Raw genomic sequence first — 26,299 nt, 5'->3', positions numbered from 1 at the left:
CAACCTATGGTTCAATTATAGTTGTTATTTTAATTTTGACCTGGACATGTTCTTTGTTCTTCACCTTTGTGATTCTTTAAGAGGCTTCTGAGCCAGCTTCCCCTAGCCCCAACCCTTCCCTGTGGATCTATATGCAATTCATTTCATCCTCTGCTCACACAGTTTTAAAATTATACACCTGTATTCAAGAGGCTTTACCTGTTGGTCATCAGGAGTCCATATGCCACATGTGATTTGACTTTCCAAGTTGATTTCAGATGACCAGTGTCTTTGTCCGCTGACAGAACCAACCAGGACAAACCCATCTCGATATGAAATAAGTGCTTGAGTCCCATCATGGCTCCACGTGAAATCACTCACCTTTGAGACACACAGAGACAAAAGGTGTCAATTTGTAATCTGAAAGGGAAAGCACTTTTATTAAAGACTATAGTCATTAACTTAGCCTTTGGCTATGAGTCAGCCGGCTTCAAAGAGAACAATATATAAAATACATTTTATATTTTAACACAAATATATAATATAAAAGATACCATTTGAAAAGCAAGTGTCAATGCAGTGGTAAGTGCTTCACACATGTTAGTTCTTTAAGCCTTGTTCGTGGGAGGTGTTATCATGTCCATTTTATGGAGAAAACAGACACAGAGAGGATAAATAACTTCTCCTTGATTACACACAGCTGGTGAAAGGCTGCATCAAGAATGACCCAGGGTTTTATGGATCCAATGTCCTTGCTTTTTGCCATTGTTCTATGGCCTCCCACCTACAGTAACAGAGTCTCCATTAGTGTCTCTGGGTCACTTATCAAAATGGTAAAGTTCTCAGTTTCTGATTATCTAACTTTCTCAATCTTCCTAACAATATTCCCTTAATCAAAATGAAAAAAAAAAAAAAAAAACCTAACTGGAAAAATTACACATACTTACCAAATGCGTTTTTATTGCATTTATGCAAGTAACCACATTTTAAAAATCTTTTAATCTACTATTGTAGTGAATTACTTCTATGGATTTCCTTAAATTATACTACTCTTGCATGCCTAGAAGCAGCTCAACTTGGAGGTGAAATACTGTCTTTTATAGACACAGTGGAAGTTGGTTTACTAATGAGTTTAGAATTTCTACAATTGTATTCATGAGTGAAATAAAATTATGATTGGCTTTTTTTGTAATGTCTTTGTCTGGATTTATCAAGGTTATGTTGATTTCCCAGAATGAGCTGGAGAGTACTTCCTCTTGTTCCACTGCCTGAAGGAATTTGTATAAACTGGGACTGCCTGTTGCTTGAAAGTTTGGTATAACATGGCTATAAAACCATCTGTCTCAATTTTTTTGTGGGAAGATTTTTAACTACTGCTTCAGTTTACTTAATAGTTTTAGTACTAGTCAAGCATTTAAGCTTTTTATTTCTTCTTGAGTCAGTTCTATTAAATTATTTAAAATTTTTTTCCAGTTTATGTAAGTTTTCCAAACTGTTCGCAAGTAGTTGCTGATCGTATTATCTTTTTAAAAATCAACTTTACTGAGGTATAATTTACATATAATAAACAAAGTTCCCCTGAGAAGTCAATCCCCTACCCTCACCCTTGGTCCAAGGCAACCAGTGATTTAATTTCTCTCACTAGCTGCTTATTCTTGAATTTTACATGAATGGAACTATATATACTATGTTCACTTTTGCGTATGGCTGCTTTTACTCAGCACAATGGTTTGAGAGTATTCTAAATTCTTGTGTGCATCAGCAGCTCACTCCTTTTCACATGAGTAGTATTTCATTGTATAAATATATTACAACTTATTTAGCTACCCAAATTGCCAGGCATTTAGGTTGTTTCCAGTATTTGGCTATTATAAAATTGCTATGAGCATTCATGTTCAAGACTTTTTGTAGAAACATGGTTTCATTTCTCTTGAGTAGGTAAATATGCAAGAGTGGAATTAACCGCTGGATCATTTGGTAAGTGTGTGTTTAACTGCATAAGAAATTATCAAACTGTTTTCCAAAGTGGTAATGCCTTTTTAAACTCCCAGCAGTGTATGAGAATACCAGCAGGTCCACTCCTCACTAACCCTTGGTGTTGTCGGTCTTTTATTTTAGCTATTCTAGTTGTATGTAGCGATAGAACACTGTGCTCTTAATTTGCATTTCTTCAATGTAGTCAGGTTGAGCATCATTTCACATGCTTATTGATCATTTGCATATCATCACTTGGGACATGTCTCTTCAAATCCCTTGCTATGTGTATCTATTCCCTTATTCACTCATATATATGTGTTTTATGTGTGTGTATAAATATATAGATGTATATACTAGGTCTACATACATATGAATGTAAGTTTTCAACCTTATTATTGATATAATCCTTTATCAGATATGTATGCTGCAAATAATTTCTCTTACTCTGGGGCTCTTCTTTTTCTTTTTTAAAGATTTTTATTTATTTATTCATGAGAGACACAGGAGAGAGAGGCAGAGACATAGGCAGAGGGAGAAGCAGATTCTCTGCAGGGGAGCCTGATGTGGGACTCGATCCCAGGACCCCAGGATCACGACCTGGGCCAAAAGCAGACACTCCACCACCCAGATGCCACCTGCTTTTCTTTCTCTTTTCTTTTTCTTTTTTTTTTTTTTAAAGATTTTATTTATTTATTCATAGAGACACAGAGAGAGAGAGAGAGAGAGAGGCAGAGACACAGGCAGAGGGAGAAGCAGGCTCCATGCAACAAGCCCGACGTGGGACTCGATCCTGGGTCTCCAGGATCACACCCCAGGCTGCAGGCGGCGCTAAACCGCTGTGCCACCGGGGCTGCCCCTGCTTTTCTTTTTCTTAACAGCAGCTTTCAAAAAGTAAAAGTCTGAGTTTGGAAGTTTTCCTTCATTTCTATTTTCTGGGATAGTTTGATAAAAATATTTATTTTTTTTAAATTTATTTATTTATGAGAGAGAGAGAGAGAGAGAGAGAGAGAGAGAGAGAGAGACATAGGCAGAGGGAGAAGCAGGCTCCATGCACCGGGAGCCCGATGTGGGATTCAATCCCAGGTCTCCAGGATCGCGCCCTGGGCCAAAGGTAGGCGCCAAACTGCTGCGCCACCCAGGGATCCCTGATAAAAATATTTAAAGAAGAGTATTAAAACTCGTCTTTAAATGCTTGATAGAATTCCTCTGTGAAGCCAACCGGCCCTGGGTTTTTGTTTGTTGGAGTATTTTTTATTATGGATTCAATTTCTTTGCTGGTTATCAGACTTTAAATTTTCTATTTCTTCCTGTTTCAGTTTTGGTAGTTTATGTTTCTAGAAATTTGTCCGTTTCTTCCAGATTGTCCAAGTTTTTCATAATCTTCTAATTGTTTATATTTCTATGGTGTTAGTTTTTGTCTTCTCTCATTGTAATTTTATTTACTCTACCAAGCCCTTTCTCTTTTCTTTTTGGGAAGTCTGGCTAGGTGTTTAACAATATTTTTTCAAAGAACAAGCTCCTGGTTTCCTTGCTTTGTTCCATTGTTTTTTGTTTTCACATGTGTGAAGTTCACATGTGTGAAGCACTTAGCAATGCATGACACTTGCTTTTCAAATGGTATCATTTATTTCTGCTCTAATCTTTATTATTTCCCTTCTGCTCGCTTTAGGCTTCAATAGCTGTTCTTTTTCCAGGTCCTTCAGGTGTACGGTTGTTTGAGATTTTTCTTACTTGGCCTGTATTGCTATATAGTGCCCTCTTAGGACTTCTTTGGCTGCAAACTCAAAGGTTCTGGATCATCATGTTTTCATTTTCATTTATTTCTATGTATTTTTTAATTTCTTCTTTAATTTCCTGGTTGACACATTCATTCTTTAGTAGCATGTTATTCAACCTCCATGTATTTGTGGTCTTTCCAAATTTTTTCTTATACCTGACTTCAAGTTTCATAGTGTTATGGTCAAAATATATGTGTTGCATGATCTCAATTTTTTTGTACCTATCGAGGCCTGATTTGTCATCTAGTATGTGATCTACTCTGGAGAATGTCCCATGTGCACTTGAAAAGAATGTGTATTCTGCTGCTTTAGGATGAAATGTTCTGAATATATCTGTTAATCCCATCTGGTCCAGTGTGTCATTCCAAGCCATTGCTTCCTTGTTGATTTTCTGCTTAAATGATCTGTTCATTGATGTAAGTGGTTGTTAAAGTCCCCTACTATTACTGTATTATTATCAATGAGTTCCTTTATGTTTGCTATTGTTTTATATATTTGGATGCTTCCAAGTTGGGTGCATAAATATTTACAATTGTTACATCGTCTTGTTGGATAGCCTCTTTTTATTATGATATAGTGCCCTACTTCAACTCTTGTTACGGTCTTTGGTTTAAAATCTAGTTTGTTTGATATAAGCATTGCTACTCTGGCTTTGACATCATTTGCATCATAAATCTTCTCTGTTCCCTCACTTTCAACCTGCAAGTATCTTTAGGTCTAAAATTAATCTCTTGTAGGCAACATATAGATGGGTCTTATTTTTCATGCATTTTGATACCCTAGGTTTTCTGATTGGAGCATTTTCTTTTTAAGTATTTTATTTATTTACTTATGACAGAGAGAGAGAGAGGCAGAGACACAGGCAGAGGGAGAAGCAGGCTCTATGCAGGGAGCCCGATGCAGGACTCGATCCTCGGTCTCCAGGATCACACCCTGGGTTGATGGCGGCACCAAACTGCTGGGCCACCGGGGCTGCCCTGGAGCATTTTTTAAAAAGATTTTATTCATTTATTCATGAGAGACACACAGAGAGAGAGAGAGGTGCAGACACAGGCAGAGGGAGAAGCAGGCTCCTTGCAAGGAGCCCAATGTGGGACTCGATCCTGGATCCTGGGATCACCCCCTGAGCCAAAGGCAGACACTCAACCGCTGAGGCATCCAGGTGTCCCTGATTGGAGCATTTAATCCACTCACATTCAGTGTAATTATTGATAGATAGGTACTTAGTGCCATTCTATTACTTGTTTTGTTGTTTCTGAAGATTTTCTCTTGTCTTTTCTAGTCTCTGTCACTTTTGATGCTTCCTCCCCATTTAGAGAATCTCCTTTCATATTTCTTACAAGACTGGTTTAGTGGTTACAAACTCTTCTAGTTTTTGTTTGTCTGGGAAGCTCTATCTGCCTTCTATTCTGAATGATAGTCTTGTTGGATTGAGTATTCTTGACAGCAGATTTTTCTCATTCAGCATGTTGAACATATCATGTCACTTTCTTCTGGCTTGCAAAGTTTCTGTGGAGAGATCTGCTACTAACCTTATGGGTCTTTTCCTTTTCAGTTAGGGACTTCTTTTGTCTCACTGTATGCTGTATGCACTCGGCTGCTGTGATTTGGCTGCTCTATCCCTCAGGTCCTTCTACAGAGGCTCGCCTTGCTTACAATGGACAGTGTTTGGATCTTGGCCAGAGTGTGGTGAGTTTTAAGTAGGTGTACTCTAACGTGCTTGTTAATGAGACCAGATGCTACTTCCACTAGAAAAGAGGCCTTGTAGAACTCTATGGTGGGTAGACACGGTGTGTGTGTGGGTTTCTGCTGATCTTCTGGGGAAAGGGCCCAGTTTGCTGGCCATTAGGGACATTTGCCCAAAAAAACCAGTACCAACACAGCACAGGGGGCAGGACTTGGTGTAAAGAGGTTAGTCAAGCAGTGTTGGCACTATGCTATTTACTGAGGTTGGTTTATACAGAGAAGCAGGGGAGGGGGAATGGGCATCAGCCAGCATCTTTGTCCTGGGAGGGGGAGTCTGTGCTTGCTGCTCTCAGGGAAGCCCTGCCAGAAGAGCACATCATTTCCTATCATGTGTCCTAGGCATTTTTCATATCTCTGTTTTCACATGGTCTGTCTCCAGATTGCTTGACTGCCTGGAGCAGTGCAGTGCACTTTGGGCTCTATCCCAGCCAAACCAGCTGACTTTTCAAACTCTAAACTTTAGGGACCTGGTGAGGGAAACCTGCATGGGTCTCCTGGGGGAGGGCCTGACTGTGCTGGGATGATGCAGGTTTGACCCAGAAGGGCAGTCATGCCAGAGCACAAGGGTATGGGATTTGGAGCAAAGCAGGCTACAGAGCCAGTGTCCGGGTTAGCCACCCTCAGCAGGTGTCTCTGAGCTTATGCTGAGGGGTGGGGAGGGAAATGGGACCTGTCAGCTTTTTTGTCCCTGGAGAGGCAATGCCAGCTCTCACCAATACGCTGCAAGAAGAAGGGATAGTCTCTCTCTGTGCCTCTTAGGTGAGCCTCAGATCCTGCCATCTGTCCTGGGCTACCTGCCTGCCTGCTCTGCAGGAGGAGGGCAGCACCCTCAGGGCTCTATCCAGCCATGCCACAACCTCTAAAACTTCAGTCTTTGAGCCCCCTGGTTGCAGAAAATCATGAAAACCAGCCCCTCCCATTTTCCCAGCCAATGGCTTAGGAGAAGTGTTCTCTTTGTATGGTCCACTCTCCTCTTTCCCATTTTTCACTACAACCAGTCTCTCTCACCTCTGCAGCACCAGCAATCTGTTTCTACTCCAAACCATGTCTCCACACTTCCTATCTTTCTTGATGTGGCCTCTTCTAATTGTGTAGTTTATTCTGTCAGTCCTCAGGCTGATTTCTTGGGTATTCAAAATGATTTGATTGATAGTGATTTAGCTGTGTTCGAGGGATGAGGCAAGCCTAGGGTCCTCCTACTACACTACTATCTTAGCTCCACCCCATCACTACTGTATTTATTGAAAAAAAACCCATGTATAACTGGCCCTGTGCAGTTCAAACTGCAGTTGTTTAAGGGTCAACTACATGTATAAATATCAAATTGTTATTCTGTATACCTGAAACAAAAATTGTTATATGTCAGTTACATTTCAATTAAAAAAAATATGACTATTGTTGCCCCCACTGAATTATCTTTTAAGTACCTTTGATTACCTGGTAATATCTATAGTTATGCCTACCTTTCCATTCATAAAACTGTTTTAAGTTGCTTTTACTTGGAAATGTTTAACTTTCTTTAAAATTGTTGACATTACTGGATATATGATATTTCAGATAAAAATAAATGGACAAACACTAAAAGACAAAAGGACATGAACATCTACTGTTTTCCCAGCAGGTGTTATAGTTTGTGTTCAGTGGTTAGCATGTCTCCACCATGACAATGGCATGGATTTGTGAGACAGTTCTTGAACAGCTGGTCTGAGGTTACTGAAAAAAGTTGTTTGCTTAGGGTAAACTCAAAACCTTGGTTTCACTGACCCTGTGTTTCAATTAACTACACTAGTTTTTCTTAAGAAACTTAAACACATTTTTTAGAGATAACACACTAATTCTGCTATAAAATTTAAAGTCTTTGCATTTTGCAAAAGTAATGCCATTTATTTATATGTACTCTCACTAATTTATCTTGGGAGAGATTTATACTCTTTTTAAAAAGATTTCTTTTTAGAAATTATCTTACTAGAGGGTGGAAGGGTATGGCCAGTGAAAAGAAGCTTCCCCAAGACATCACCAGTCATGCTGTCAGAGAAAATGATAACAAAGGATGTTACCATGAACTCATTGGGTTTATTAAATTAGGTCAACATAGAGTGATAAGAATATGCCACAATTGGAAAAAGAGAGACAAGGGAACTGATACCTAGTGCTGTAAAGAAAATAAGCAGGAAGCCCTCCTCCTTCTGGTTGCCTTTGGATGGCAGAGGGCTATGTGCTCTTGCCTCACTAAGCACGTCATCAGACATGGATTAACTGCGTCTGAGCACCAGCCTGGTCAGATCTCAGCCCGAGGCAGTTTTCATCACAACGGCCAATGGCTGTGTGGGGCACAGCCATCCTTGGTGACTAATCCTATACAATAACGCATGCACTGTTCCAGACTCACTTTTGAAATAAAGGATTCATAATCATTTCCCGAAAAGGAAATTGTTAAAGCATCACTTAGCTTTTGCCAAATGTTTGATTCCTTTGTGACAGTGCAAGTCAAACTGTGCAACATGGTGTCAGTTCCTCTCAAAGTATTATTTTTCTCTGAGTAGATTTCAAGGATCCTCCTCTCCCAAGCCACATAACTGTCCTTCCTCCTGCCAGGTACTGTTTCAGGTACACAGACAGCCACTACTTTAACCAGTGATTCATTGTCACCAAGGCACGATGTTTCTTCACTCAGGTAAGTTCTGATGCAACACAATTCAAAGCAACCAAACCTTCCTCAGATAGAAGCATTTACTGCTGATAACTGCTCAGTGGGTTTCAAGGTTTGCAGAATCAGAGTTCCAAGCGGCACAATTAAATAAAAATCCACATCAGATTACATATAGTGATTACTTTTCAAACATGGCAGAGACAGGCATTTGTAAAATTCTAGGAGCTTCCAAGTGTTCTATGGTTCCTGTAAGTTCATTCACCTGCAGGTCCAAATTCGTCCTTCCTTTCTTATTTCTAAAATGTTTTGTCCCAAGTTCTCAATGAAAGGAAAAGCTGAGGAATATGGTGGTAGTGGAAATCACACAGCTGCTATATGGAAATGACAGAAGGTTCCGTCCTCAGAGATTGCCGTCAGGAGAAAACAGTGTGGTGGTAGCGATGCTTGGCTGGTGGGGCTGGACTCTTTAATGGTAATGAAGTCTGAGTTCTTTTGGATATACTATGAATATACGCATTTCTGCTACAGAGAAAAAAGCTTCATGTCTGGGAAGGAGACAGTGTGACAGAGATTATCTGAACTCAAACCTAGGCTCAAATTCTGCTTTACTACCCATGAACTTCATTGGGCAACTTACTCAACTTCCCTGACCTGAGACTGGCATCTGCCCAGTAGGGTTCCTGTGGAGACTGAGTGACAACATATGAAAACGACAGGAACTTAGAGTTTGTCCTAGCTCTTCTTCATAGTCTTTCTCAGTGCAATGCTTTAGAGACTTTCAGTCGTCCAAAGTCTGAAGGCAAGTCTGACTCGATCACTGAGGAAAAAGAGTTCCCACTCTGGTGACAGGAGAATTAGAGCATTTTAGAGACCCTTACAGGAGAATTCAGAGAAGTCCCCACTTTGCAGAAAACCACAAAGTGCTGCTGCCTCAAGGCCGAAAGCAGTCTTGGTGAAGACATCATGACAACTATCTATTTATATATTTAATTTTTAAGAGCTATATCAGTAATTAAAAAAAATTTTTTTGTTTTAAGTTCAATTTGCCAACATATAGTATTAACATCTAGTGTTCATCTCATTGTGTGTCCTCCTTAATATCCATCACCCAGTTGCCCCATTCCCCCACCCACCCTCTCTTCTGCAACCCTTTGTTTCCTAGAGTTAGGAGTCTTTCATGGTTTGTCTTCCTCTCGAATATTCCCCACTCAGTTCCCCCCTTCCCTTATGGTCCCTTTCACTATTTCTTATATTCCACATATGAGTGAAACCATATAATTGTCTTTCTCCAACTAACTTATTTCACTCAGCATAATACTCTCCAGTTCCATCCATGTCAATGTAAATGATAAGTATTCACCCTTTCTGATGGCTGAGTAATATTCCATTGTGTATATATACCACATCTTTATCCATTCATCTGTCAAAGGACATTATGGCTGCTTCCACAGCTTGGCTACTGTAGACAATGCTGCTATGAATTGAAAACTGGAGTGCAGGTGTCCCTTCATTTCACTACATCTGTATCTTTGGGATAAATATCCAGTGACTATTTTTTTTAAAGAGTTTATTTGTTTATTTATTCATTTATTTAAGAGAGAGGGCACACTTAAGTTGGGGGAGGAGCAGAGGAGGAGGGGCAGAGGGAGAGAATCTCAAGCAGACTCCCTACTGAGAGCCCAACACAGGGCCCCGACCTCTCAACCTCACATCACGACCTGAGCCAAAACCAAGAGTCAGATGCTCAACCAAGTGAGCCACCCAGGTGCCCCAACATTATGGCTGCTATTTAAGGGCAGGTACATTCTGTGGTCAGGGGCTACGAGGTCGTAGTCCCTCATTACACTATAGGCACTACAGCAATATGTGATGACAAATACCAAGTACAGACAGTGTCAGAAGTATTTACTATATTTAATCTTATTTAATCCCTCCAGTGATCCTCTAAGACAGGCAGCATTAGAGTCCCTATGCTACAAATGAAAAGACTGAGACACAGAACCTAAGTATCTCCTACTAAGAAGTCACAGAGTGAGACTCTTGGTCTGTGTGGTCTGACTCTGGAGCTCTTGCTCTTGACCCACAATGTCTACCCTCCGCGAAGCATGAACTTCTCATGGTCATAGGGATTTCCACCTCTGTGGCTCTATTTCAAGATGGCCTGTTAGAGTAACAGGGTAGGTTCTACTTCCTTTCACTCCATGGAGGTATACAGGGAACAGGTAAGGCCTTTTCATAGTCAGTCAAAATTATTACATTTCCTCTACCAAATAGACTCACACAAAAGAGAATGTTCTATTTTACCCAGAGGTAGATTTGTCTTCTGTGAGGATAACTTACAAAGACCCTTCGCGTAACAGTAACTGCTAATAGTATCTTTGTTCCTTGTAATTCTGTGTCAGTTCACTAGGCATATCTTTAAAACTGGGAAGCTCATAGCTTATTTAAACAACAGATGGGAGCAAAGAGAGTGAGAATCCACTTCCTGAGAAATGTATAAGAAAGGCAGTCACAGAGAAACCATTCCTGGAGTGGTAAAACAGTCTAAGAAAGCCCTCATGGAGAAAGGTCCCCTGAGGACTTTGTTCTGAAGCCACAGTTCTGTTAAATCCTCAGGATGCGACATGTGTCCTTAATTTCACGAGACGAGACGAGGAGCTCCATGTGGCCCATCATCACAGGGGGAAGAGAGAAGAGCCAGATCTGTACCATAAACCAGAAGAATCTCTGGAGCAGCTTTAAAAATAGCACAGCTCAGCAGGGAGTCCCTGGAGCGCCTGTTCTCCTCAGAGCAGAAACAAATTTGTATCAGAAAGGAAGAGCTGAGGGATGACAACAGGTGGCCACGCTAATTGAAACCTGACAGAAGAGAGTGTTAAAAACTCAGCTTGACGAGTAGGTTGTGAGAACAGTTCTTGTGGAGCTCCCTGCTAGAGAACTATGAAGATTACAACACAGGGAAGATACCTTTCAAAGGGAGCAAAAAAATGATATGCCATAAGCACTTCAGAGGATCCAAATTTAACATGTCATCACAACAATGAATGGTAAAAAATGATTTCACAGATTTAATTAAAGCTTAAAACTTGGGAGAGTTCTCATAACAGCAGAATAGTTGAATAGAGAAGTATGATCTTTCTCTTTTTATAAAGTGATATACTCAAGAGGAATGAAAAGCAGGATTCTAGTTTTATTTATTTCCACTCCACCTATTTCTAGAAAAAGCTTCCACTTGCCCAGGAATACGTGCTCGGCATTCTCTCTCCAGCAATGTCTCACTGGAAGAGGCTCCTGCCCACTCACCTGAGCCCCTCGGTCGTTGACCAATTCCACAGACCACCTCCCTTCGTACTGAATCCACACAAATATCCCTCCATCTGCATCACACGTGGCCAGCTTCTGGTATGGCTCATTCCACCTCACCAGCACAACCTAGAAAATAACCAAGAAGATATTTACCACAGGGAATGAAGCAGTGGGCCAGGACTATGTCTCTAAGGAGACAGACTTCAGAACTAAAGGGAAGTCATTGTCAAGGGGAATGAATGGCTGAAGGCAGGTGTGGGGATTAGCAGAGGGGAGAGGACACAGTCCACAGGTGGTGGAATTACAGGGAACCAGACCCTCCCATGACAAAGCTTCCTGACATATGGCAGACACCTGAGCAAACAATAAACTGTGGCACAAAAATGCCCATTGCCCAAAAAACAGAAAAGACCCAGAGCCCATCCAGACCCAGTCCTGCCTCTCACAAGTCCAAGAATAATAGTTCAGCATTTAAACAATTCAGAAAAAATACAGTTGAAATGTCTAAGCTATTTACTACTTATCACAGAGGAAATACAAAGAAATTATAAGCTTCAAAATTTGTGAGTATAACAACTTAATTTTTTAATTTGAAAAATGATCCTGGACAAATCACTTTCATCTTTCTCAACTATCACTCCCTCATTCAAAAGGTGGACCTTCTGTATGGTTTGTGGGATTAGGTAAATGCCCAAGGAGCCTGAAGGCAGGGCTCACAGAGCCCAGTAAAACCTGTAAGTACATACACAGGACTGACTGTGAAGTGGTCCTGGAAGCCCATGAACCACAAAACCAACACCCTGCCTTCACTGTGGTAAACATTCCCCAAGTGTTCACCGGCCTATGCTGGTGATCATGAGGAATTCATTCAGTCAGACATTCAGTTTGTAATTCCTAGGTTCACACTGTGTGACACTCTATGACCAATGCCCAGGCGGGGAACACTAGACCCCATGCTGGGGAAGTTTAAAGTCCATCTGGGAGTCAGAATATCCACTGATGCACAGACATATACTAATGAGTGTCAGCCAAATGAGCACTGTCATTAACCAGCAAGAGCACAGCTGCTATTTGTAAAAAAGATCTGAATCTCCCATCTCCCTCCAAGACTTCACGTCCAGTAAAACAACCCTGGTGAACATGCAGCACCTGTATAAATGGTCTCCATGTGTCCTGTGTCCAAACTACAGGCTAACACAAAAGTGCTTTTGCCTCTCAAACGTGTGTCATGGGCACACCGGATTTTAAGTCTTTCAGTTGATTTTCAGGTACCAGAGAGCTGGAGAGGCCTCCAGCTTTGGTTGGCCACACTTGGTGGCATCAGCACTTGTTGCAAGATGCGTAATAAAATTCAAGAGGAAATTATTACCCCCCTGAAAGGATATTGTAGCTCTTTTTGAAACCTCTGCAAAAAATCAAAGATGGTTGTAAGGTTGCAATCCTTTGAGACCCGGTGATCACCAGACAAATCTCACCTAGTTGATGGCTTCCCCTGCCAGAGTCAGCTTTCATGGGTGCGGGTGCCAACCACACCCTCAGCGGCCCCAATCCCATTTTCTCTTTGCTGGCCCTGCTGCCTCACTCTGCTCACAACTCCACAAGCACAGCATGTCCTCCATCTCCTCCAGTACTGGCTTACACGCACGCCTCCCCACTGAGCTATGCCCCTGGAAAGGGACAGAGGTGAGCCCATCTTTGAATCCTGACACACAGTCATTCTGAATGTATTATGTCAAAGAGTGATATATAATTAGAAGTTATGATCCTTACTCAATTATATCTTTGAATTTTTTTTTATATCTTTGAATTATAAAAGATTATTAAAAACTATGTCCAGAAGGTTATTTTCAAGGTCCAACAGCCAGCATTGCCTGCCTCCCTCCCTATTATGAAGTGTAGGTGCTGAGGAGATTAAGACTTTTCTGCACTCAGGGAGTTCAGTTCACTAAACAGACATAATATAGCGCTCTAAATGCAGTTACAGAGTTGTGAACATACAAAGGAGGGGGTCTTAATACAGGTGGATTAGGGAAGGGGGACAAATCCAGATTGATTTTTTAAAGTCCAGTTTCTTATATTCTCTATTTAAAAAATAAATAAAAATAAATTCTTTATCCAAATTACTGATAGAAGTTTTAAAAAAAGCCCAGTAATATCATCAACAATAAGAGTCTCTAGATGACACTGAATGTGTCATAAAATTTATAATTTCCAAACAGTCAGTAAAGGCCAACTTCATACACTTCTTTCAGATCCAATGATGATTTGTCCCAAGCACAGCAATCCACAAACATGTGTGTGGCTACAATTTGGTTCTTAAAGACATACATTCATTGTTTAAGCCCACAATCACTAATGTACTTCAGAATGGCCACCACAGGAGGGAATATGACAAATAAGTGCAGTTTTTAAATTATTTCCTTAGGTTAACACAGAGCCCATTCATCTGCTATGACCTCCCTAGAGATAACATTTGATGACAAGATATCTTATTGTACAAAATAAATATTGGCCACATTTTCTATACTTCTGCCTTTCTGCCTTTAACATCCATTGCCAGATATGATTTAATATTAAGTTAGCTTCAATAACAAAACCCTTCTTCTTCATGAAAACAGCCTGCGGAGTCATAGCATGACACAGACACAAAAGAGCAAAAGCAAAAAAATATTTTAGTTATTTTTTACTTTACAGATTCCTTGGTCTTATGACAACACAGTAGTAGTTGTTGAATAAAAGAAAGGGTTTACAGATTCAATTTCATCTTTTTGTAATTCTTGATCAGTGCAGATGCAGCAGGAGACGAAAACGTAGTCCCCACTCACACACCTTTGCTGTGAATTCTAACCAGTGTAGCTAAATAGGTGAGTAGCGCCCCTAAATTAGAGAATAGAAATCTTTCCAGTGATTCTTGGTTTAAAAATAAAGTCAAACCACTAATGTTGTTTGCCTGGATTAGAATTCTCATTTCCTTTCTCGTCTACAATTCATAGCAGCTCGCCTTATCTCCCAGCAGCTTATTTCCTGTTCTCCAAATCCTTCCAGTCTGGTTGGCAATGTCAGGACATACCAGAGCACTGAGAAACTACCAACCAGGGGTCCAGTCACCCACATTATGTGGCGGGGTGCTCAGCCTCTGCCCAGGCATTCTGAGGCAGAGCTCCCCTTCTCTTTTAAAGGAAATGGGGCTCCAGTTTACTCTGGGCACAAAAGAGGTAGGGTGTTAAGGGCACTAGCTGAAGGGTGTGTTCTACTAAAAAGTCAGAAGATAAGCTAAATATTAACGCAGGTTTTTGATTATTCAAGAAAATGCAAGCCTGTTGCTCTCTCATTTCATAGCTATTAATTGCTATTGCTATTAATAAATATTTCTTGAGGACTATTAAAGGTACAAAAATCTACATTAAAAATATGGCAGGTCTGATGATGGTCTATTTGGGATATAATCTAATGTTCTAAATAAGTCACTTCATTTCCTACACCCCATCTATTTTTAGGGAGAATACACAAGTGTTAGTTAACCCATCTCAAGGATGTTCATCTTTTCAGGCAGAAACCCTTCAAATGATGTTGGGAGATATGTATAATTATATTTTATAGAAATATACAGGAAATCACCTCAATGAATGACCAGTACCACCAATGTTTGGAAATATTTCCCTCAACCTAAACAGAATGTAATTTGATGAAAGCTAAATATAAATAGATCAAGTAATAAATCCCTGTGATTATCACCATTCAGTTCTTCTTATTCCGTAATTTTTGTTAAGGGAAACAGAAATAAGTTCAATTGTGCCAGTTTATGTTTAAATACATTTAGTAAAACAAAACGAGTTTTAGAAACGATATAAACTTTAGATACATTTAGTCATTCTAACAAAGAACCAAAAGCTTCTTAAAACAGAAGCTGGAAAAAACTCAACAGGCACAGTGGTTTTCCAGCCTGATGCCCACCAGCACAAAGATCCTTGAATGGCTCTGGTGGGAGCGCAGACTCTGGATCCGAGTTCTGGCCTTGCCGCTCACCAGGGCAACCTGCTGACTGGCTTGGGGTCCTCTTCTGCCCATGGGGTAACAGCAGCACATCCTTCTAATGTGTGTGAGGAGTATGTTGAGAAAGGACGTTAGCGTGGTGCCAGACACAGGGCAAACACCTGCTCAGTGAGAGCTCCAGGTTATTCAAGTGTGAGCTAAAACTTTCAGAATATAGAGACTAGTTCAGCACAGTATTTATGTGTATAGTTTCCTCTTCTTTGACAGACGATAAATGGTTGGAAAGTCAGTCCCTCTTCCCAGACCTACCTCCTGCGGCTTGCCCCACCTAATTCTGTACCTAACAAATAACTACCACCACACACTTTCTGGCACCTTTGGCGTAAAATAACCCTCTGCCCTTTGACACTGATGGGAATGCCTTCATTCCAACAGTTCTCTCTTAAAAAAAAAAAAGAAAAAAAAACATTTTATTTATTTATTCATGAGACACACACAGAGAGAGGCAGAGACACAGGCAGGGGAGAAGCAGGCTCCCCACAAGGGGCCTGATGTGGGACTCGATCCCGGATCCCAGGATCACGCCCTGAGCTAAAGGCAGACACTCAACCGCTGAGCCACTCAGGCGTCCCTCCAACAGCTCCCTCTTGCCACTACTGCAGTACCTTCTACACTGCTCACGCTCTGCATTTACTCCCTCAAACATCTCAGTTCCTCATCGGCTGAGAATTTCTTTGCTTTCATGTTCCTGGAGCCCAGCACTGCGCCAGGCACACAGTAGGCATTCTACAAATCTTTCTAAACTAAACTATTCCTGAATGGTGATCAGCCATATTTCTGTAGATTTAATTATATTCTCTCTCAACAATAAGATGTTAAGATTAGTTCAAATGAGGGGAACTGGGGGGCTTAGGTCATGATCCCAGGGTCCTGGGATTGAGCCCCACTTCAGGCTCCATGCTCAGTAGGGAGTCTGCTTCTCCATCCTGCCCTATGCTCATGTTCTCTCTTGCTCTCAAATAAATAAATAAGATCTTTAAAAAAATCAAGTTAAGGCTAATTCAAATGAGACTGCTTTGGTAACGGCTTGTGACAAAAATTCACAAAATTCATACAATTCATCCACTTAAAATGTACAATTCCATGGTTTTACTCTATCTATAGAGCTGTGCAACCATGATCACAATAAGTTTTAGAACATCTTCACTGACCCCCAGTAGGACCTCCAGCCCTAGACAATCACTAATTTTCCCTCCGTCTTTACTGATTTGTCTATCTGGACATTTCATATAAATGGAATCATACAATATGCAGCCTTCTGTGCCTGGCTTCTTTCACTCATCATGTTTTCAAGGTTTATCCATGCTGTAAACATACAACAGTATTTACTTCATTTATATGGCCAAATAATATTCCATTGTGTGGACACATCACACTGTATCCATATACTCACTCAGCTGATAAACATCTGGGTTGTTCCCATCATTTGGGTATTATGAATATTTCTATGAATATTTCTATACAAGTCTTTGTATGGACACGTGTTTTCCTCTTTTGGGGTATATGCCTGGGAGTGGAGTTGCTGGGGCAAATGATAATTCTATGTTTACCTTCTTGAGGAACAGTTTTCCAAAGTGGCCACACTAACTTACATTCCCAGCACCATTAGGGTGGTGAAGATTCCAATTTCTCCATATTCTTTTCAACACTGCTATCGTGTCTTTTTTAGTATAGCCATCCTAGTGAATATGAAGTGGTTGTGATTTGCATTTTTCTGATGGCTAATGACGTTGAGCATCTTTTCAAGTGCTTATTGGGCATTTATGTATCTTTTCTGAAGAAACGTCTATTCAGATTGTTGGCCCTTTTTTATTCAGTTGTCTTTTTTTCTTATTGAGCAGGGGAAGTTTTTCTCATTAAATCCACTGAAACACCGACAGTATTTTTAAAAAACTTCAACTTTTATTTCTACATAATCTTACCTCTCTCACTTAAATGTCCACAATCCAGTCCTCATTCATGCATTCATTCAGTTTGTCAACAAAGAACTCCAGAAGGAAATGTAGCAAAGACAATAAAGGAATTCAGAGAACACAGGGCTGAGGTCAGAGCCTGGAATCCAGGGACCATGGGGCCTCCACACGGTTCTGAACGGGAATGTGTTAGGGGATGACTTTCTCAGGTCCAGCCTCTCTAAGACACTCCCCAGGAAACTCATAGCTACACCTTTCTTCCTGATGTTTTCCAAATCTTCTTGTTAGGAAATAACACATCTTTTCATTAGATAGCATTTATATTTTTCAGGCAGGGCTGCATTATGAAAAATGACTCTACCAGGTCTCCTGATAGAAATGCAAAACACCATCTCGGCCTTCTCATCCACTCAGTGGCCGTAGCAGTCTTCCATAAAAGTGATATATTAAAGCAATCTATAGGAAATCCAACATGTAGCCCCTTCATCTCCTGACCACTTTCAGGCACCGATTTGTACATACCTCAAAATTCAGTGGCAAGAATACTCTGGATGGCTCTAACTTCCATCCTTTCCCATTCAATCTCAGCTGCCAATTTCTGAGCAGAAATTTTACTGGAAAGGATGTTCAATCACAAACACTACTGACTGAGGTTTCAAAGCCCTTACCATGAGGAACTAGCATGTTTTTTTCCAGCATCATGTCCCACTTACCTCACGTAAATCTTGGTGAAGACGGGAGTTATTGGCTTTAGCCAATTTAGTGCTAACACAATGATTCAGTTTCACAACGAAGAAAGGGAGGTTAATGCGGTGAAGCAGCCTCCCTGAGATCACATAGCATGTTCAAGATAGGTAAGGGTCCAGGCAGAGCTGCAGTCTCCTTGCCTATTCTGGGCACTTGTCTCCATTCCCAAGGTCAAGCAAACTGGCCCGTAGTCATCTAACACTCGGGACCACCTGAGTGCTGCTCACCGGAACACACACAGATGGAAGAGATGCCCTGCCCTCAAGGAGCACATGAGGTACTGCTCAGAGAAGCCATCTCATTTTTTCTTTCTTAATAAGCATGTACTCTTGCTTTCACACCTCTGAGATGCATACATTTCTGAAAAACAACTTTTATAAAAAGTTCTAGTTCTGATAGAAGAAAACGAAAACCATACTAAGAAGCAATAAACTAAAATGTTAGCATTGGGGGATTACATCTTCCCCCACATTTTGCCACAATGAACAAATTCCAGCTTCTCATTCTCCCTTGATGGGAAATTTGAACCATTTCTTTTAGCAGTAATAATAATCAATACTTTGCATCCTTTCCCTATACATTAGCTTATTTTATCTTTGCAAGTATCTTAGAAGAAGGTATTACCATTAATATAACCTCTCCATTTTACAGATTAAAGAGTGAGAGAAGGTGGAAAATTCTCCAGACTTCTTCTTCTTTTTTTTTTTTTTTTTACTGGGCAGTATTTATAATATATATAAAAGTTTTTTTTTTAAAATTCACCTCAAAGTATTCTCCTCATTCAGCTTAGGAAAATACTAGCAGGACTATTTGAATAACCCTGTGTGTTTTTCCCACACCTCAGCCCTTCCTCCTCTAAGAAAAAACTGCTTTCTTGGGTAATTCATGTTTTTAATTCACAAGCATTGTTATATTTATATATTATATAAATGTATCTTCACATACTTTCTTTTTAAATTTTAAATATTTCAGAAAAATTTTAGCATATACCACAGAAATGCAACTGGGATGATAACCTTCCATATGCCACCATCCAGCTTCAAAATGAACATTTATGCATGTTTTTAAGCTTTAAAAAAACTGTTTTTTAACTCAGTGTCATGTTGTGAGGTTCACCCCTGGAGGACAGCTCTAATTCATTTATATTCACTGTGTGAATACACAATTTATTTATTCATTCTCTAGCTGATAAACATTTAGGCTGTCTTCCTTTTTCCTTCCTGCTTTTGCTAGCGATGCTGCTTCTAGACACTCTGCTGCCAGCCCCCCTGTGAGCAAGGGCAGTTGGGGTAAGTGGATTAAAGGTCACATGCACCTCCACCTTTCCAGAGCTCCCAGGTTAACTTCCACAGAGCCCAGAATGGTTTATGACCTATCAGCTCTTCACCTTCACCTTATATACTCACTACCATTGATAATGCCAGCCCCTTCAATTCTTTCCAATCCAACAGGTGTAAAATGATGTATCTCGCTTCTGGATTTTATCAATCTCCACAGACTTAATCTCTCCAGCTTGGGACTTCTTAGTTTCTTGCTCTGATAAGACACACCATGGTTGTTTCCTTCTCTCCGGTCTCCTCCACTGGGCTCGGGTGAAATAACTACTCCATGCCATGCCATTTCCCCACCAACTCTACCTGCCTTTGTGATTTCCTCCAAGGAGCAAGTGGTCTTGTGGATCCCGTAGTTACTACCAGGCATCTGCACCACCACCTACACAAGGCCCTGTGAGGGCTGAGAGCAGGGCAGGCATAGCCAGTGCCCTTGAGAAGCATATACTGAAGCCCCTGGGAGACTGGGACAGGCTAGGAAGGTGGCTGATTCTGGCTGGCCAAAAGACGTGAGCCACTGAGGGTAAATTCAGGTAATTCCTGTGTCTTCCTCTTCATTCCTTGTTCGCAATGTGCTCTGGCTTGAAAAGTGAATTCTGCAGGGCTCACATGCCTGCAGAGGCCCTGAGACGGAGGCCACCTTGAGGTTGCCAAGGGGCAGCTGTGGCTTTAGATGGACTGATCTGGAAAGAGGCTGTAAAATCCAAACAGCTGACCCCAATGGGGCCACAAAGGGGCCTCTCCCACATGGACCTGCAGGTAAGCCCTGAGGCGGCTGGACGGCAAAACTAAGGGCTCTCTCCCGGGCTGCTGCCAGTGGGTCTCCTCCTCCACCCCTGGTGTGCTCATCACTTCCCTGAGCCTGGGCAGGGGAGGCAGCCACTTCCTGTCTGACACAGCACACAGACTCAGTGCCCATCAGATGGGGCAGGGGACAGCAAGAGCACTCCTGCTGTGGGGACAGCTGCTACTGTGAGGCAGGCCCATACTGTCTGGAAAGGGGAGGTTTTGTTGTGGGAAAAGGACGAATGATAGCTAGCTACCACTAAATAGGGTGCTCTTCTCACTCCTCAAGAAACCCTCTATAACTTGGCATTTAGAGTCAGAGCCTGAGAAAAGGATTCTCTGCACTTAATGGTTTACTAGGGTGTTTCCTGAGTGCTTGAAGGAAGGGGTGTTGGTTGGGGACCCGCTGACTTGTCCTGATCCCAGGAGGGCTCTAAGGCATGAACTGCACCATAGGTGGTCCCACTTTGAGGCAGGGGGCAGCCTCTGTGTTCCCATGGGTGCCAGCCTTGGCTGTTCTTCCCTCTCCATCCTCTGCTGGGGAGTGCCAGGGCTGGGTCATGACCCTTCTCTCTTCACCCTACATGATTTCCTAGTAATCTAGTCTCATCTTTATAGATTCTTTTTTTCTTTTTAATTTTTATTTATTTATGATAGAGAGAGAGAGAGAGAGAGGCAGAGACATAGTCAGAGGGAGAAGCAGGCTCCATGCACCGGGAGCCCGACGTGGGATTCAATCCTGGGTCTCCAGGATCGCGCCCTGGGCCAAAGGCAGGCGCTATACCGCTGCGCCACCCAGGGATCCCTCTAGTCTCATCTTTAAATCCAAGCATCAAGGACCTCCAATTCTTACTTTCAATCCCTTACTCTGCATCCTATCCAAGATCTCTACTTGGATGCCTAACAGACAACACAAACTTAGTATCTCCCTAATGGTTCTCTGGACTGATCTTCCTGTAAGGCTGCTTCTCCTTAGTGCTCTTCACTCACATGAATGACCCCATCTGCTGCGTGAATCATAAACAGCCAAGCAGACTCCCTTCCCTGCCCCTCAGGGTCATAAACTGTGTGGGGCAGAGACATAGTGCTGATCCCCAAGCTAAGGCCAGGCTTCACATGGTGCTCATGTCCCCTCTGTTGTGGCAAAATAGTAAACTGAAGAAAAACAGTCAGTGTAAGACAGATCACTCTCAGCTTGATCTTTACCTCCCCAGTTCTAACAGTGGTAGTACAATATGTTTTTTAGATATGACTTTAACACTCATAAAAAAGAATTCCCTTGCCTAACTAGAAACTATAGAAACTCAAAGGAAGGAATTATAAATGCATTTGAAGACACTGATGCAATATATAAATATTAGTTCTTAAAGTTATTGCCAAAGGGTAAACAATTTGATCGATCTCTAAATAAACTTTAAATTTTAGATGAGTTTTAGATTTATGGAATAATCACAAAGATAACAGAGGTCCCACATGCTCCACAGCTAGGCCCCAATTACTAAATCTTGCATTAGTGTATTTGTCACTATCAGCTGACCAATATAGATAATTATGGACTAAAATCCAGACTTTATTCAACTTTCATTAATTTTAACCTAGTGTCCTTTATCTGTTCTTGGATCCCATCCAGAATACTGTATTTCATTGTCATGTCTCCTTAGGCTCCTCTTGACTATGACAGTTTTTCTGGCTTTCCTTGTTTTTGGTGACGGTGACAGTTTTAAGGAGGACTCATGAGGTATTTTGTTGAATACCCCTCAATTGAGATTTCTCTGATGTTTTCCCATTCTAGGGTACAGTTAAGGGTTTGGGAAGGATGACCATGGAGATGAAGTGCCATTCCCATCACATCATTGGTTTATACTCTCAATATGACTTGCAAATGTTGGTATTAGCTTTATTCACCTGGCTGAAGTAGCATTTGTCAGGTTTCTTCACTGTCAAGTTACTCTTTCCTCCCTCTTTCCACACTGTACTCTTTGGAAGGAAGTGACCATAGGCAGCCTACACTTAAGGAGTAGTGAATTATGCTCCACCTCCTTGAGGGAGGGGTATCTACATAAATTATTTATAACTTCCCTGCCTGGGAGATCTGCCTATTCTTCTCCATTTATTTAGTTATTTTATCAGTATGGACACATGGATAATTACTTTATAGTTTGGGTTATAATCTGTTACTATTCATTTATTTTGTTGCTCAAAATTTTCCAGCTTTGTCCACTGGGAACTATTTCAGTTGGCTCTTGTATCCCTTTGACATACTACCATCATTGTATATATTTGTTTTTTTTTGAGTATCACACCTTACTTTCTTACACTGCATAATGCTCTAGATTCATAGTTTATACTTCCTGTTCCAGTTCTTGAACTACATATTTCTTCATGGAGTATGGTTCCTTTTATTAGAAAATGGTATGAGAAACCAAGATGTGAGTGCTAAACCAAGATCTAGATGTGCTCATTATTGCTAGAATGGGTAAACAGCTTTTGATATAAAAAAAATCAACATGTTACAAGCCTAGGACATCTAGTTATTCCAGAAGGCAAGGCAAATATTAAAAGGCCTAGAACTTGGGGTGCCTTGGTGGCTTGATCAGGTAAGAATCCAACTCTTCATTTCAGCTCAGGTCTTGATCTCAGGGTTGTGGGATCAAGCCCTGCATCAAGCTCCATGGTGGGTGTGAAGCCTGCTTAAGATTCTCTCTCTCCCTCTCCTGCTCCTTCCCCCACTCCCTAAAAGGCTAAAGGTCTCTGAAGGGTTTCTACTGACCAAGGATGGGACATTTTGAGAATAAAAAAAAAAATTAATACAAGGCATCAAGACAATTATGCTAAAATTCATGTATGCTAAAATCCATTAGTTCATGATCTCAAAAAACAAAACAAAACAAAATAATCCTCACTGTTAACCTCTGAAGAATGGTATAAGAACATATTACTCTGAAAATGGGTAAGCAAAGGGAAAAAAAAACAAACCTACACTTAGCCTGCCATTACTTGCAAACAATACCCCATAACAACTAGTTAACAAGGCAAATTTTTCTTGGTACGAGTATTCTAGTTAATAAAGAAGAAATGACAAAATTAGGATATCAGCATTTTGCAAGTACTACTGAAACAATGCCTCTAGGCAATGATTGTTAATGTCACTAAAATCATTAGGTAGAAGACTGATGAGACTATAGTATGAATATCCAAATAAAGACCCTTAACAAATTGATCAATTTTAACATCACAAAAAAGCAGAAAATCATATATACCTCCTAATGGCATACACGACATTCCCCATAAATTAGTACAAGAAAACCCCTCAAACTATAAGTTCCTAGACCTGTACAACTAGTATAAAAAAGTACAAAACACAGAAAAACATATCAAACAACCTCCTGAGGGGTTGTCATTAGGAAAATCTATTTACCTCATAGAATTTCTCATGTTTTGGATTTTCCTGATGCGAGGAAAACAATAAAGAGATGAGGAATCTATAGATTAAAAGATTTTTAAAAAGCATATTAACCTAATGCATGTAATGGACATTGTCCAGATCTGACTCTTACAAGTCAAAAACAAGAACAACCCAATCTTTTCTAAAAGGTAAAAGAGTTGGGGTGTCTGTGTGGCTCAGTCAGTTAAGTATGTGACTCTTGATCTCAGTTCAGGTCTTAATCCAGGGTCATGAGTTCAAGCCCCACGTTGAGCTCCATACTAGGTGAGGAGCCTCCTTAAATGAAAAAATGAAAAAAAGGTACAAGAGTTGAACAGACTTTTTACCAAAGAAAATATACAAATGGAAAATGAACATTAAAAGATGCTCAATATCATTAGTCTCTAGGAAATGCTAACTATAAGCACAGTAAGACAACTTGATACCTACTAAAATGACTAACATTAACTTCTGAGAATACTTTGCACTTCTGTGTTCAAATCCCAGCTTTTTTAAGTTCATCCTTGTACTCTACTGATATAAATAAAGGAAATATAATACCTGTTCTTCTGGTGTAAGTTTTTTTTTTTTTTTAAGGTTTTATTTATTTATTTGAGAGTAAGAGAGAGCCCGCAAGTGGGGAGGAATGGGGGACGGGGAAGGGACAAGCAGACTCTGTGCAGAGCTCCATCCGTGGACCAAGATCATGACCTGAGCCAAAACCAAGTTAGATTAGATGTTCAACCAACTGAGCCACCCCACCCATCTCCAGTGTAAATTTCGTTCAGTATTAAGTCAGGTCCAAGAGTGTCTTCCAATAGAAACACTAATGGTCTTGACTTTCTCCTGGTGGTGACAGAAAGCCACTTCAGGCTGTTATTGTTTTTAAAATACGTATACTTTATATAGATATCAGATAATTGTGATACATATTATACACAAAGTACTAAGAGTATTCTTTTTGAGGCTTAAGGCTGTATTTTAGTTAATATCCATTTAATCCTACAATAATGTGCCAGACAGTGCATCTCAGAAAGGGAATGACGAATATACCAGAATTATAAGGTTTAGGGGCTGAGGGGATAGATGAGATTTGAAAAAACATATTAAGTATAATTGCTTTAATTTGCTTTTAAAAATGTATTATTGAAATATAGAAAAAAAAGAAATATAGTAACATGCTTTAATAGATTTTTAGTCATTTCCTTTTATTATTTTTTAAAGATCTTATTCATTTATTCATGAGAGACACAGAGAGAGAGGCAGAGACACAGGCAGAGGGAGAATCGGGCTCCATGCAGGGAGCCCAACGTGGGATTCAATCCCGGGTCTCCAGGATCACGCCCTGGGCCAAAGGCCGCACTAAACTGCTGCACCACCTGGGCTGCCCAAGTCATCTCCTTTTAAAGTTCAAATTAATATTAAAGGAAGACGTAAGAGCTTTACTTTTAAAAAAGACATGAGTTTTAAGAAACGCTGGCTATCACACGGAACTAAACGTTACTTGTAAAATGGTAATTTACATGCATACACAGCTCAAAACTAGTGTCACATGCATCAATTTCAATTAAAACATTTTACTACTATTTTCTTGTACTCATATTTATCACTTCCCCAAAAAACAATTGTGAAACTATCTCACTGCATACCTTCAAATTAATTCCTCAATAAATAACACACATATCAGTTGGTAAGACAGACACAGTATCTGAAAAAAATTGAAAATGGAAAAGAGTGTGCTAAAATAAATTCTAACAGGTGTAGCATCTCACGTGATTTCAAGTTAGTATTCTGAATAAAAAGCATTAATCCCATAAAAATTAGCAAGTCATTGCTTTCTTAAAGTCATTATTGTCTACTAGCAAATGATACTCCCCACTCCTTACATTTAGATTTGATTCTAAGTTGTAGCAGGGATTCCAACTCAAATGAAGATCTTCACACAAACCTGGACTAGACGTAGGTAGTGTTAATTTAAACCGACAGATCTGTTAGTTTCCACAATATAACTCATACATTTTATTTACTCTTGAATTCTTTAAAACTCTTCTCAGTCTCTATAATAAATACAGAAAAGCATAAACTAAATTGTCAACCCACCATATTCACGGAATTTCAAGACATGCCAGAAAGCATCATCTGTTCTTTTCATCATACCTTGTGTTATCTAAGCTCCTGCTAAATCATATTTAGGATTCAAAATGTTCCATTCTAAAACAAGGGAGTGAACGTCCTACGCTTGGAAGGAAGTGGATAGATTACAAAAGGATCTGATTCTCAAAAGGACCCCATGGAACATAGTACCTGCAGCAGGCACTATCATCTTCACTTTGCCAAAAAAGGAAACAGATTCAGAGGGATGAATTGGCCTAAAGTACCCAATCAGCAAGGGGCAGAGCAGGGGCTAGGAGCCAGGTATTTCCATTTCTGGCCCGGGATTGTTTCCCTTCTCTAAAAATAAAGGAAGGCAGAATCACTTGACAATTCTGTTATTTGGGAACTACTCATCCTAGGAAAACTACTGTATTTGTGAGGAATGCTTAAATTGTTTGAATTAGAAAACTGAAATTTCTGGTATAGAACTTTTGATCATCCAAAATGAGCTATAC

The 26,299-nt window shown here is 40.4% G+C and overlaps 1 protein-coding gene across 5 annotated transcripts in view; it reads right to left on the bottom strand.

Annotated features, from left to right (window-relative positions):
• Nucleotides 1-26,299, bottom strand: part of TULP4 (TUB like protein 4) — a 226,663-nt gene that overhangs the window by 65,431 nt on the left and 134,933 nt on the right. For all 5 annotated transcript variants that reach the window (XM_025422632.3, XM_025422633.3, XM_049114043.1 and 2 more), the window contains 2 exons: nt 11,434-11,562; nt 199-360 (listed from right to left, as the gene is read on the bottom strand). In XM_025422632.3, the coding sequence (XP_025278417.1) occupies nt 199-360; nt 11,434-11,562 (291 nt within the window). The remainder of the gene's footprint in view (nt 1-198; nt 361-11,433; nt 11,563-26,299) is intronic.

This window comes from Canis lupus, chromosome 1, assembly GCF_003254725.2.
Source record: "Canis lupus dingo isolate Sandy chromosome 1, ASM325472v2, whole genome shotgun sequence".
NCBI classification, from domain to species: Eukaryota; Metazoa; Chordata; class Mammalia; order Carnivora; family Canidae; genus Canis; species Canis lupus.
Note: the sequence above shows the minus strand (reverse complement) of the source record. Positions and strands in the feature narration are given on the sequence as shown.